General features: G+C 40.3%; 1 protein-coding gene across 41 annotated transcripts in view; it reads left to right on the top strand.

Moving 5' to 3' along the window:
* CAST (calpastatin) overlaps positions 1-14,476 on the top strand; it is a 113,721-nt gene that overhangs the window by 84,149 nt on the left and 15,096 nt on the right. For all 41 annotated transcript variants that reach the window (XM_082723917.1, XM_082723915.1, XM_082723895.1 and 38 more), the window contains 6 exons: positions 1,899-1,994; positions 5,832-5,933; positions 6,425-6,508; positions 7,884-7,934; positions 8,062-8,133; positions 13,821-13,919. In XM_082723917.1, coding sequence (XP_082580043.1) covers positions 1,899-1,994; positions 5,832-5,933; positions 6,425-6,508; positions 7,884-7,934; positions 8,062-8,133; positions 13,821-13,919 — 504 coding nt within the window. The remainder of the gene's footprint in view (positions 1-1,898; positions 1,995-5,831; positions 5,934-6,424; positions 6,509-7,883; positions 7,935-8,061; positions 8,134-13,820; positions 13,920-14,476) is intronic.

Here is a 14,476-nt window from a genome sequence, read left to right as displayed (position 1 = left end):
GAGAGAGAAGAAGCAGGGGAAGCGGCAGGCAGAGAGAGAAGCAGGATCCCCACTGAGCGAGGAGCCTGATGCAGGAGTCGATCCCAGGACCCTGGGAACAGGACCTGAGCCGGAGGCTGATGTTCCACCCATGGAGCCATCCAGACGTCCCTGCAGGCAGTTTTCATCTTGGCTTTTTCTAGATGTTCTTTCTTTTCCCAAACGGACCCTGATATTCTTACAATGGGAGTCCTATAATAATCCCTTCAGGAAAGTGTTCACACGCCTGCTTTCCTTTCTGTTCCTCCTCCAGACACTGACCTAGTTCAAGTTGTCATCAGCATTCACCTCATGGTGGTGGCAGGGGCCTCTGTCAACAGTCTCATTTCAGTCCCTCTCCTATGCCCCTAAAGTTAGTGCTTCCCAAGCAAGCATGTTGGTAGCCACATCATTCCCCTGCTCCAGTCCTCAGAAGCTCCCCATTGCCCACAGAATAAAAGTCCCTGCTACTGTGCTCTGGCCTCAGCTTCCGTCCCTACCAAGGTGTATCCTTCCATTACTAAACTGTGACAATAATTGTGTGTGTGAGTCCTTGGCTTTTCTCATGGGGTCCTCCTGTGTGGAATAATCTTCCCTCCTAATTTGGGATCATCTAAAATGTCAGTCGTGCCTTTAAAGCTCTTCTCAAAATAGCCTTTGTCTCCTCCTTTTCCCTCCCCAAAGGTTACCTCTCTTCCAAACGTTCCTACAGAATACACCACACCCGGGGCTCTGTTGTTCTTTATATGTCCCTGCTAAGTTATTTATCACAGGCAGGGTTTACCTGTCTAGGTCTTCCCCTCTGACATGTCTACCTACTAATAGTAATAGTAAATAGTAAATTTAGTAAATTTATATTTACTAAAAAGTACTCAATAATGTTTAAAAATACTATTTTTTATATTTACATATTTATATATATTTGTATATTTAAATGTATTTAATATAATTTAATATAAATATAATTTAATATAAATATATTTAAATATATTTTAAAATAATATTTAAAAAATACTAAATATATTTACTAAAAAATAGTAAATGGTAGATAGTAAAATAGTAAATAGTAAGTTCTTTGAAAGAAGAAAGAGCATCTACTGAGCGACCTACATATAGGATAAGCTTTTGTAAGTGTCTGGATTAAAACCAGTTTGTCTGAAATTGAACTCCTGTGATAAAATAAGATAGCACAGTGGTTCTCAGATTTTCGTACCAAGATCACCTGAGGGTTTGATAAAACGCAGATTGCTGGGCCTCACCTCCAGAATTTCCATAGTAGTTGGGGTGGGGGCCCAAGAATTTGCATTTGTAATAAGATCCCTGGTTGTTGCTGGTCTGGGGAACATACTTTGAGAACCCCTGGGATAGTCTTACTCCCTTGCATTTGTACATACCTACTTACAATTGATAAGGTGCTCTTAAATATATAAAAATGATGCATTTATAAAAACGTTGTGTTACATAATTGGCATATGATATATATTATATAAAAATAATATGCATTATCATAGTTGCGAATTTTGTTGCGCTTACAGTGTTCCTACGTAGTATGCAAAGCACTGGGTATGTTTTATCTCATTGAAAGCCTCACGTTGGCCCTTGAGATGTAGGTACTATCCTTGTTCTCATTTTGCAGATGTGGAAACTGAGTCTCAGAGAGGTTCAGTAACCTACCGAAGGTAAGAGGTAAAACCAAGTTGAAATAATGGTAGAAGAGTTTTAACACACCTTGATGATTCAGTATTCAGCAGTCCTTCAGCATTTAAGAAACTCAGGCTCACAGCCTGTCACGTAGGAGAGCCTATTGTTTTTCTGTTCTTGTTCAGTCCACTGACCAGGCATTTCTAGAAACCCTTCATTGGGCTTCCTTCTCTCCGCAGGACTCTCAGCCTGCTGCCCTAACTCCTGTGAGCGAGGCCGTGTCTCGGACTTCCCTGTGTAGTATACAGTCGGCGCCGCCCAAGCAACCCACCTTGGTGAGTGATCCCCTGGACACAGGGCGAAGTCTTGAGAGCACAGTGTTCGTCCTCCTGTGCGCTCGCTGCTGTGTATTACCATCAAGCTATTTGATTCTAGCAAAATAGGGAAATCTTAGAGAGCTCTAGTATCTCCTGTTCTCGTGGCTTCATGGTGTGTGACAAATTCAGGCTCGATTTAAATTTTTAATTAAACTGCTGCAAGTGGTGTTTTTCCGTTCACCTTCTGAAAGGCTTTCTGCTGCCTTTATTGTGGTTATTGTGGATAATCACGCTTTTTCACTTTCCCATATCCTGCAAGCGTGTTTGAAGCTTCACGAATGGCCTCCTGCTCTCTCCAGTTGACTCTCCTGGTGGGATAATCCGCACAGGACCCAGCAGGACTTCCCCCAACTCTCACCTGAAGGGAGGTTCACTCAATTCCTTCCCGTTTTTCTTCTTGACCTGCCTCTCTCGAATGCCCTAACTTTTGTGTGAAGTATAGTAATTAAGTAGTTGTGTCTTTCCTTTTGATCTCAGTGGGTTTTGTGTTAGCAGGTAGAATCGGACTCAGAGTAACAGCTGATGGCTCTGTGCTTTCTTCCTACAGACTTAGTGCACCTCCACTCTGGAGAGTTAACTGGTTGTAGATGCTTGATGCTATCTTTTTTTTTTTTCTTTCAGATTTTATTTATTTGACAGAGATCACAAGCAGACAGAGAGGCAGGCAGAGAAGGGGGCGAGGGGAGCAGGCTCCCCGCTGAGCAGAGAGCCCGATGCAGGGCTTGATCCCAGGACCCTGACATCATGACCTGAGCCAAAGGCAGAGGCTTTAGCCCACTGAGCCACCCAGGCGCATATCTTCTCATTAAACTTTCACAAGGATATTAGAAGCCCCGTTCTGATATCTGTCTGTTACAGGTGAGGGAAATGAAGCTTTGAGTTGATCTTGAACAATCCACTTAACTTTTCAGAGCCTGGGCTCCTGCTCTTAATTCCTTGAGCATCTAGGGTGGATGTGGCCAGATAGCAAGCCTTTAACAGTACATTTTGATCTTTCTTGTATGGAAAAAGGGCAGGAGGAACTTGGCCAAAGGGACCCGCCCTCAGGAGGAATTGGGAAATACAGAAAGGAGGGAATGATCACATTAAGAAACTGGAATAGCACTGTTTTCCTGAGGAGAACAGTGAGCCAAGGACAGGCCAGCACAGAGGGGTAAAGCGTTTGGTGCAGTTGGGTTTAGTGCATCTAGTTGTTCGAGAAAACCGGGTGAAGAGATTGTGGGACCCGTGCCCTGAGTGCCCTGAGTGGCTTCTTCCCACCAGGGACATTCTTGGTGCCAAGGGAAAATCCCCTCAAAGGTCAGGGTCTCCCTCTTGCCTTCCATAGGATATGACTTCTTTTTTGAGGTCTCTGGGTACGCTCCAGAACTTAGACATTGTGGGAACGAAGACCCAGGCCACGGTGGTGAAGACTAGGAAAAGAGAGGAGAATGTGGGATGAGCTTGTGAGGAAAGTAAGAACAGAGGTGGTGAGTGGAATCAAAAAGACAATAGCCAACATTCCAGAGCAGAACTCTGTGACCTAAGTGAGCGTCCTCCACCTCTTGTGCCCCAGGTGCCAGCCAGGACCTCCGAGGGTCCCTTCCTTGCCCTTTTGAGCCTGACTCCAGGCATCAAGCATTGGATGTTTAGTGCACAGGAAAGGGCTCTGTTTTTCCATTTTCTGACCATCTTTTCTGGGCATCTGCTCCATCTGCTCTGGTGACCATGGTCGCTGAGATTACCGTCCCTGAAGTTAGTTGGCATTTCTGGAATTGTGACAGCCGTGGGTGCCAGAATGAGTAGCCACGGAGTGTGACAAATGTCAGAGGACCCAACAAGGGCTTGAGGATTAGTGAGCAAAAGGAAGCAAAGAGCAGGAGAAGGAGATGAATGCGTGTGTACCCTGTGTGTCTCTTGTTTGTGTAAGAAGAAAGTTTATTGAAATCCAGAAATGCGAGTTCTAGTTGTGAATTTGACAGCATGAAATACTACAGAAATTGAAGTTTCAGCCCTTAGTCCTGTTTCCAGATTGCTTCATTCTTAAGACTGCTATGTTTCCTAGCCTTGCTACCTCTGTTTGGTATATTTATTTTTTAAAAAAGATTTTATTCATTTATTTGACAGAGTTCACAGGAGGCAGAGAGAGAGAGGGAAGCAGGTTCCCTGCCGAGCAGAGAGCCTGATGTGGGGCTTGATCCCAGGACCCCGGGATCATGACCTGAGCCGAAGGCAGAGGCTTTAACTGTTTTAACTGTTTCTTAAGCCAAGGGAAACAGGCTTAACAGCAAGTAGTAGTTTCCAAAGATTCTATAGCAAAGAGTAAGGAGAAAACAGAGCTGAAGTGTGAGCACATGTCTTAGATCAAGCTGGCAATTCAGATTGCTTGGTTAAAACTTTGATCACTGTACATCTTGCATTTTATTTTATTATGTATGTATGTATTTGTTTCTGAAGATTTTATTTGGCAGAGAGAGAGAGAGCACAAGTAAGCAGAGCGGCAGGCAGAGGGAAAGAGAGAAGCAGGCTCTCTGCTGAGCAGGAAGCCCGATGTGGGGTCAATGCCAGGATCCTGGGATCATGTTTTTGAGCTGAAGGCAGATGCTTAACCAGCTGATCCACCCGGGCATCCCCACATCTTGCATTTTAGATAGAATCCCAACAGGTTAGATAAATCAAGGATTTTTGTTGCTTCTAGGAATAAAATCTATGCAGTGTCTAACCACTAGAGGGCGATAGATCACCTTCCACTCCGGTTCCATTGTCTCATGGATGAACTCTTGCAGTGCAACTAAGCAGAAAGAGTTTTCTTACATTGATGATGGTTAAGGCATATAAACAAAGACACTTCTACTCTAATATTCAAATATGTACTCTCTGTGAAGTCCAAGAATTTTATAGGAATAAACTTTGAAATGTTTTCATTCAGAAGGTTTCATACTTTGGAGCAAAAGCAGCAATAAGAAATTCATTGATATTTCAACCCAGTATCTATACAATAGAAATAATGAATAGTACTTATCCTTGCTATGTATTATGCATTCTATTTTCTATCATCAAAAAAAACAGACAAAAAAGACCTGCCCTTGAACTGTTGATTTTATGAGCCATTAATGGATGGATCATGATGGGTCAAGTCCCATCTTCTAGCCCTACTCCTGTCTTTTAGCCTCCTATGTCATTTATGTTGTCTTCATCCATTTTTATTAGGACATTATGAGGGAGCACATTCCCATTTGAACAGTGGGACCCCAGGTCGACCGTTCCCATTGTGGCACTCAGGTCAGTTGGGCACAGGCAGTCCCCTGAATTAGCATGAATCCACCTTGACCATCGGAAGCCATGTAAAGAGCACAAGTGTCTGCATCTCAGCAGAGGCCCTGCCCGAGCCAACAGCTCCAGGATAGGCCAGGCTGATTTCACAGAGCATGGGGCAGAATGTCCGCTCCTAGGCCCTTCTGAACATCTTTCCTGTGCAGTCTCTAGAATGATCCCCATAAAGATCACTTCTTATCTGGCTTTCTGCTCTGAGGGTTTCCCATTCCATTGTCTTATTTGCAAACCATGACACTGAGTTGGATTACGGAAGTGGCTAGGTGCCACTTAATGCTTAACATAGAGACTTGGCCTAATGTCTAACATTTTAGGTTCTTGAACCTAGATTCTAATTCAGTTGGTAATTAAATTATTAAAAGATGACATTTACTTCTTATCTAGACCTGAAATAAGGATATGCCCTTCTGAATTGTTTGATGGAGTCTCCTTTAAAAGGAGTGATTAACCACCTCCTTAGTGTATCCACAAATGTGCTTCTAGAAAGGCATGGTGCCAGACGATGCGGTAGAAGCCTTGGCCGGCAGCCTGGGGAAGAAGGAAGCAGATCCAGAGGATGGAAAGCCCATGGTGGATCAAGTGAAGGTAATAGCAGCTCAGTCTCTTCTAGAAAGGAGCTGTCCCTGGTGGTCTTCACTTCCCAAGGAAGTTAGTCACCTTCCCCCCCCCCATATTTCCCACAACACATAACCGTCTGGCTTTATCCATTAGGAAGCATACCTGTTTTATGACCTAAACCCAAGTAAGCATCAGTGTTTGGTTCTAGCGGTGGCCGGCGGGGGTGGGGGGTGTGCTCACATTCTCTGAGTCTTGCCTGGGCCCTGTCCATTCCCACTGCCCAGGAGTCCCCAGGGAAGGGGCAGCTGCCCCTCACCCCCAGTGTTGCCTTTCAGCCTATCGGGCAGAAGTGGAAGGGGTGGTGGAAGTAGGGGAGGCTGGGAAAGCTGAGGGCGCTGTGGGAACTCTACACAGGGGGCTGTAGGTATGTTCTGGGGTTACTTATCTCAGATGGAGCCACGTAGACATCCGTTTTATGGAGATGTATTACTCATGAAAATGGTGTAATCTTGATGCAGGAAAAAGCCAAAGAAGAGGATCATGAAAAACTTGGTGAAAAAGAAGAAACAATTCCTCCTGATTATAGATTAGAAGAGGCCAAGGTAAACAGCCTGAGGTGTTTTTCTATTTTATTTTAATCAATACTGAATTTTATAAATATAAAGCAGGGACATGGAAACAGGCCTAGAGTATAAAGAGCTTGTTTTTAATGTTTCAGATGCCACATAGTTTGCTAATCCTCTGTTGGCATACCAGCTGTGAAGTTAAAATGTTCCTCAGTGACTTTTCACTCTTAAGTGGAAAAAAAATTCAGTGCCTAACCTGCCTGGTTTTTTCCCCCATTTGATACATGGTTTGATATGGTACCGGAAACAAAGAAAAACTTAGAAAACCTTTATGTAACTAGGAAAAATAAAGTGAGGAATAATTATTTCCTAGGAAGAATATGCAACTCTTAGATATATACTGAAAAAGTAAGGAAGCCTGTTTGACATTAAGTAGAAGGATAATTATTTTGTTTCATTCGTTTTGAATGTACAGATCGTACAGCACAAGTGACACAGTGGAGAGACCCCATTCTGTATGTGTAGTTGAAGTGAAATCACTTACTCAGGGACACACACGTGTGGACAGAGCACATGTCCATCATCTTCATATGATGCTGCTATTTAAGCATACTTAAGAGCATATTCAACTAAATGTATATATATTTAACTGCATTTATATACAACCATACATATATATAGCCCTGCACCAAGTTATTTGTGTATATGTGGCTATATGGATATATGAGTTATTCATGTATATGTGGACATATGTGGATATATGGGATATATGTGCCATTTATAAATTTTCCTTTACAGAAAAGCTGCAGATGATTTCATGACTTTGTCCTCTTTCTCAGAAGTGGCACTTAGAGTCATCTCAGGCTTGGCCTCTCTGAGCCATAAGGATGTCTATCCTAGTTTCTGTAACTTTCCCAGGGCTTACTACAGGGCATCGGACAGCATCAGTGCATAGTAGTTGAATGCATTGCCCATGAAATTAACCAGTTTTCAGGGAACTTTGGCAGTGCCCATCCCCCAAGCAGGTGAAGAGTGTGTCCCTATGCTCCCAGCGTGTCTGTATGCGGCCTGACCCAGGACCTCGTATCACGCTGCTTCAACTATGCACCTGTGTTTCCGCTACACTAGTGTGTGGGCTTCCGAGGTCACAGGTTGCACACAGTTTGTTCTCTAGTCCCCATGCCTACGGAATGCCTGATACATGTGAGCTGTTGGTCCATATGAATTAATTAGAGCATATTCCCTAGTGAAAGAATCTTTTTTCCTGAAATGATGACTCTGGTTTATAACACACAACATCAGATGTAGCCTGTAGATGCCTTACAATGTTTATAGGCATTCATACTTGGGATAAATCCCCAGGATAAATCAAGGGAAATGAATCTGTGCCATGTTTTTCTCTCCCAAATAGGATAAAGATGGAAAACCACTCCTGACAAAAACACCCAGGGAATCACTTCCGGTAAGCAAAACCAGTTTTCTCTAAGCGTATCTTTCTTACATGGCCCTGACATCCTTTGTAGAGGAAACTGATTGGTGGTGGTGGGGCGGGGGGTGCCATTTGTTGATACATTTCCTGGTTCTTACAGGCCATGAGTGAAGACTTCCTTCTGGATGCTTTATCTAAGGACTTCGCTGGTTCCCCAAACTCTGTACCTCTTGTAAGTCTGAAACTCCTGGTTTATTTCCTTGCTTGGAGGGTGGCAGAAATAAATGGAAACTAGTGACTTAGAATCTGACCTTACAGCGAAGGAAACAGTCACAAAATTAAAGGCCTTCTTTAGCCCGTTGTGGCCCTGAGATAGAGGTGTTCTATCATGAAACAGTATACCAGCGCAGTGGGTATTTGCAACAATGTAATTGACTGAAACCAAAGCGTATGCACTCTTTATCAAGTATACTTAGGAAAAAGAGAATTTATATCTCAAATAACTTTATCTGTTGATATTTCTACAATTTATCATCTTCCAAAATTATCTCCTAGGAAAACTTTGCTCTTTGTAGGACAGATAGTTCCTCAGGGAATTTTGTTACTGGAAATTTTAGGAAATGTTGGTAATGGTAAACAGGTTGCTCTACTATAGGATTGTTAGAGCTTATTTATATGCAAACATATTGTAAGTCTATTGGAGTGCCCAAACTTGTATAATTCCAGACCTTTTTTGTGGGATCTAGGTTATCTATTTATTTCTTATGTAGACAATATCAGTCGAGAAACAGAATGAGTAGCAACTAGAAGAAATAATGATTCTTTGGAGTTGCTCATTTTTGGACTTGATGAAGCAATAAATCCTTCAAAGAAGGGATTACTAATGATTGCATGGTGCTCACGGGACTCCTGTGAAATCAGCATGACCAGGCAGTAAAAGTCACCCCATTCCATGACCTTACCCTCTTCCTCCTCCATACAAACGTTACAGTACAGAGAGGCTCCGAGTCCTAAGTTAGGGGAGAATATAAAGTGAGCAGTATCCCAGGAAAGTGGAATCATATCATTACAGTGATGCAGGACAACAAATGAGGGGGAACCAGTGCCTTAATTCCCTTTCTCATACCATCTGTATTATTACTGTAATAGTTGGGGTTTATCTTTTAGAAGTTCAAAGAAAATACAACAGTGAATTTTTATACCCACCCAAGAAGATGTATAGCAGTGAAATGACTAGAGATAATATAACCATTTTTAAAAATTATAATCTTGGAAAATTAATCTGGCAAAGGGAAAAATTTATTAGCATCTATTATGGACAAAGTAGAAATAGCCAATTGCCCAATTATGGCAAGTTAAAAGGTCAAAGTAGAAAAGTATTTGGGGGAAGTCCCAAGAACTTAGGAGGAAAAGTATTATATTCTGACTCAGAATTAATGTTCAAATACAAAGGAGAGCTGGCTGTGCATTCCATGTTTTTTGATTACAATAAAATAGAACTTCTATTTAAAAAGATAAATTTAGGGGCTCTGGAGTGGCTCAGCCAGATAAGCGTCTGCCTTCTGCTCAGGTTCTGATCCCAGGGTCTTGGGATCCTGCCCTATGTCAAGGCGTTCTGCTTAGCCGGGGGCTGCTTCTCCCTCTCCCTCTGTTATTCCCCCTGCTTGTGCTCTCTTGCTCTCTCTCTCAAATAAATAAAATCTTAAAAAAATAAAAATAAGTGAAAGTTAAAAACATTCCACTGCTATCACTAAAATCAAGAAGTACATTCTGAAGAGACTATTTTAAAAAATCAAGTATAAGACATTTGCAAATCAAAATCTTGGATAAGCAGCCAAAGCAGTATTCATGAGATACATTATCATAAATACCTTCATCAGTAATGAAGGAAAAGAGAAATCTGATTAACCAAATGTTTATTGGACTTTGAATTTCAAATTTAAGCTATTATAAAGCTATTATTAGAAATAAATTATTATTTTACATTTAAATAAGCTATTATCACCTAACTACCCAAAAGAAAGTAGCAGCCAAGTATAGTAGGAGATGAAAATCGCAGCCTGAGACTAAACTGGCCCACAGTTCCTTGATTTGACTAAAGTTTTATATAAGATACCAGCAACTGTAAAAGAGAAAAAAAGTCTTAACATAAAATATGATTGGATTTTAAAATGAGAGTATAAATGAGTGAAAGAATCAATAATTGGTCATTAGCATTTTATAAAATATTGGTAGAAATAATAGTAATCATACAAATTAAACTTAATTTAAGTAATTTTTAAAAGATTTTACTTATTTGCTGGAGCAGGGGTTGGCTGGCAGAGCAGCAGCTTCCCTGCTAAGCTAGGAGCCCTTAGGGGCACTCAGTCCCAGGACCCTGGGATCTTGACCTGAGCCGAAGGCAGATGCTTACCCAACTAAGCCACCCGGGTGTCCTCAAAACTTAAAATGAGATCTAAGTGGTATAAGATAGCAGCTAAATTACTAAAAACAGCTATGTGCAATACCTTTTCTTAAACAAAATATAAAACACACCATTTATAATACCTAAGCAGAAGAAAAACTGAAGAGATTAGAACTATTTTCAAACGTTGATTCTAAGAGAAGTTTAAAATTGACTCTTAAATGTTTAACACCAGATAGTCCCATGTGACATAAACATGTTCTCAAAAACATGGCCTACATAGTTGCTTCTACAAGTAATTATGATCCTAATCTTAAAATACCATCAATACAGTATCACTTAAATTTGTAGATGTATAATTTTTAACAAACAGAATATAGAATTTTAAAGTAATTATTTACCACTGTTAGAAATTCAAGATTTATTTAATAGCAGGGAAATCCATATAGCATAGTAGAGTATCAGAGGAAAACTCAGTAATGTCCATATAAAACATGTATTTCAAATTTCACATGCATTCATATTTTATATTTTAAATAAAAACCTTTAAAAAGTAGATAATCCCTTAATGTATTAAAGAGTATCTATTTAACTTCAAGAATCAAATATTCAGAATTAAGCTAGAGGCATTTCTTTTAGGAAAAAAGTATAAGAAGTTGATTTTATTGTCATTTCTGCTTAATGGTGTACAAAGAATCAGGAACAACACCTGAAAAATAAATGACAACTATGAAAAAGGAACATCTGTGTATTTGTCGATATTTTAGTTCTAGATACCATGTTTGTAGATACCATTGTGCATGCTGTGTTGTACATCAGTAACAGATTGGAAAATAATATAAGACGTCAGATGTTAAAGAAAAGAGAAGTAGATGAGCAGAAAATTGAGAACATGAAATTAAAACATCTACAGTGGTCTGACTCCATGTCTTTAAAGAATTACAACAAATCCCTACAATCATTTTGTAAGTCAATTTTTTAACTTAAAATCATACTTCATATAACTCAATAAAAGTATTCTAAAATATGTTAAAAAGCTAAATCATATGCATAAAAACAGGAAAATGTAGGGTTTGAGTTATATGATGATGGTAAATTCCATTCTGATTCAGAATGCAAAGCTATAGATCAATGGAAAAAATTGAAAAATTAACGTAAAGGATTTCATATATTTGTTAAAGGAGAATAAATCCCTATTTCAGAAAGATTCTGGAATAACATACTATTTAACATTAAGAAAAAAATAAGAACACTAAAACCACACAACCTATACCAGCAACACTGGGACATCATTATATACCTTGTATCAGAATTATAAATTTGTAACAAATATCTGATTGAAGCAAGGGAGGCCACAGAAAGCAAGCCTGCTCATTCATTGCTTTTCACAGTATGAATTTCTAGCAGCTCCAGAGAGGCAGGACAGTTTGGCAAGGTAGAGCCAGCACCATAAAAAGAACGACTGTTGGAACTTACACAGAGGGGTGCCTAGGTGGCTCAGTGGGTTAGGCCTCTGCCTTTGGCTCAGGTCATGATCTCGGGGTCCTGGGATCAAGCCCCTTATTGGGTTCTCTGATCAGCAGGGAGCCTGCTTCCCCCTCTCTCTCTGCCTGACTTTCTGCCTACTTGTGATCTCTCTCTGTCAAATAAATAAAATCTTAAAAAAAAAAAACTTACACAGAGCAACTAATTAAGAAGAAGCTGAAAAACTGCAGATAACCAAAACGTACACTGAAAAATGTGTAAACATGATTTCTGTGCATTGATTTTATATCCTGACACTTTACTGAATTCCTGTATAAGTTCTAGCAGTTTTGGAGTGGAGTCTTTTGGGTTTTCCACATATAGTATCATATCATCTGCGAAGAGTGATAATTTGACTTCTTCTTTGCTGATTTGGATGCCTTTAATTTCCTTTTGTTGTCTGATTGCTGAGGCTAGGACCTCTAGTACTATGTTGAATAGCAGTGGTGATAATGGACATCCCTGCCCTGTTCCTGACCTTAGCGGAAAAGCTTTCAGTTTTTCTCCATTGAGAATGATATTTGCGGTGGGTTTTTCATAGATGGCTTTGATGATATTGAGGTATGTGCCCTCTATCCCTACACTTTGAAGAGTTTTGATCAGGAAGGGATGCTGTACTTTGTCAAATGCTTTTTCAGCATCTATTGAGAGTATCATATGGTTCTTGTTCTTTCTTTTATTGATGTGTTGTATCACATTGACTGATTTGCGGATGTTGAACCAACCTTGCAGCCCTGGAATAAATCCCACTTGGTCGTGGTGAATAATCTTTTTAATGTACTGTTGAATCCTATTGGCTAGTATTTTGTTGAGTATTTTCGCATCTGTGTTCATCAAGGATATTGGTCTATAGCTCTCTTTTTTGGTGGGATCCTTGCCTGGTTTTGGGATCAAGGTGATGCTGGCCTCATAAAATGAGTTTGGAAGTTTTCCTTCCATTTCTATTTTTTGGAACAGTTTCAGGAGAATAGGAATTAGTTCTTCTTTAAATGTTTGGTAGAATTCCCCGGGGAAGCCGTCTGGCCCTGGGCTTTTGTTTGTTTGGAGATTTTTAATGACTGTTTCAATCTCCTTACTGGTTATGGGTCTGTTCAGGCTTTCTATTTCTTCCTGGTTCAGTTGTGGTAGTTTATATGTTTCTAGGAATGCATCCATTTCTTCCAGATTGTCAAATTTATTGGCGTAGAGTTGCTCCCATAAGTGACTCTTAATCTCACAAAACAAACTGAGGGTTGCTGCGGGGAGGGGGTTTGGGAGAAGGGGGGTGGGATTATGGACATTGGGGAGGGTATGTGCTTTGGTGAGTGCTGTGAAGTGTGTAAACCTGGTGATTCACAGACCTGTACCCCTGGGGATAAAAATATATGTTTATAAAAAATAAAAAATTAATTAAAAAAAAATGTGTAAACACGCCATGTAACTCTTAAGTCATTAGAGTGCCCCAAGAACTGCTTTTAAGATTTGTGTTATTGTGCATCCATTTGGGTGAAGGGAATAAATAGTAATAAAGCTGTATTAAAAATTGTATTTAAGGGGCTCCTGGCTGGCTCAGTTGGTGGAACCTATGACTCTTGGTCTTGAGGTTGTGAGTTCAGGCCCCATGGTGGGTGTAGAGATTTCTTAAAATCTTTAAAAAAAAAATGTATTTAGGGACGCCTGGGTGGCTCAGTTGGTTAAACATCTGTCTTTGGCTCAGGTCATGATCCAGGGTCCTGGGATCGAGTCCCACATCGGGGTCCTTGCTCAGCAGGGAACCTGCTTCTCCCTCTGCCTGCTGCTCCCCCTGCCTGTGCTCGCTCACTTCCTCCCTCCCTCCCCTCCTCCCCTCCCACCCTGTCTGACAAATTTAAAAAAAAAAAAATCTTTAAAAAAACGTATTTAAGTGATGGCATTACAGGCATAGTTTTTAATATAACATATTACTGACATGTATATATGAGCTGTACTGTATTATATACGTATGTGTGTATATAATTTTTTTTTTAACAAAGAAATTTGAAGACGCTAACCTTTCTGCTGTCATCTCTGAAGTGGTTTCTCAAACCCCAGCTCCTACCACACACTCTGCTGGCCTACCCCCTGACGCTAAGGTAAGCAGCATTTTCGAAATAGGTTTTTATAGTAACAATAAGAAGAAAGAAAATAGGGCCCTTGCCTTAGAGTGTATGAAAATACACAAAATCGTTAGGAAGACCAAGCACCTTCTATTTTAGAAGAGAGGAGACTGGTGATTTGGGGAGATGACAGAATATGTGAAGTAAGTAAATGAAACAATGTGTATGAAGTATTTTACACATAGTCCAGGAGCTTAATGTTACTGTTGCTTTATTAGAATTGAAAGAGCTGGAACGTGCATTGTGCATATATTTGAATTATTAGATTTGACAAATTCTTTAGCTTTCCTGATTATTTTCTCCTCTTTATATTTTTCCTGACGCATGCTATGAACATGGCCCATTATTGAAGCTCAGGTTTATTTTATGGAATTGCTCAGTGTTTGAGCTCCTCCCAAAAATTCAAGTATGTCCTATTAGAGTAGTTTCCCTCCCATTCATACCAGGAAAACTTTGTCATTTTCATGATAGCAATACAAAAACCTCAACATCAGGATTGTTTTAATTATTTACATGTCCTGAGGCAATTCTGT

The sequence above is a fragment of the Mustela nivalis genome, assembly GCF_964662115.1.
Source record: "Mustela nivalis genome assembly, chromosome: 3".
In the NCBI taxonomy this organism is placed as follows: domain Eukaryota; kingdom Metazoa; phylum Chordata; class Mammalia; order Carnivora; family Mustelidae; genus Mustela; species Mustela nivalis.
Note: the sequence above shows the minus strand (reverse complement) of the source record. Positions and strands in the feature narration are given on the sequence as shown.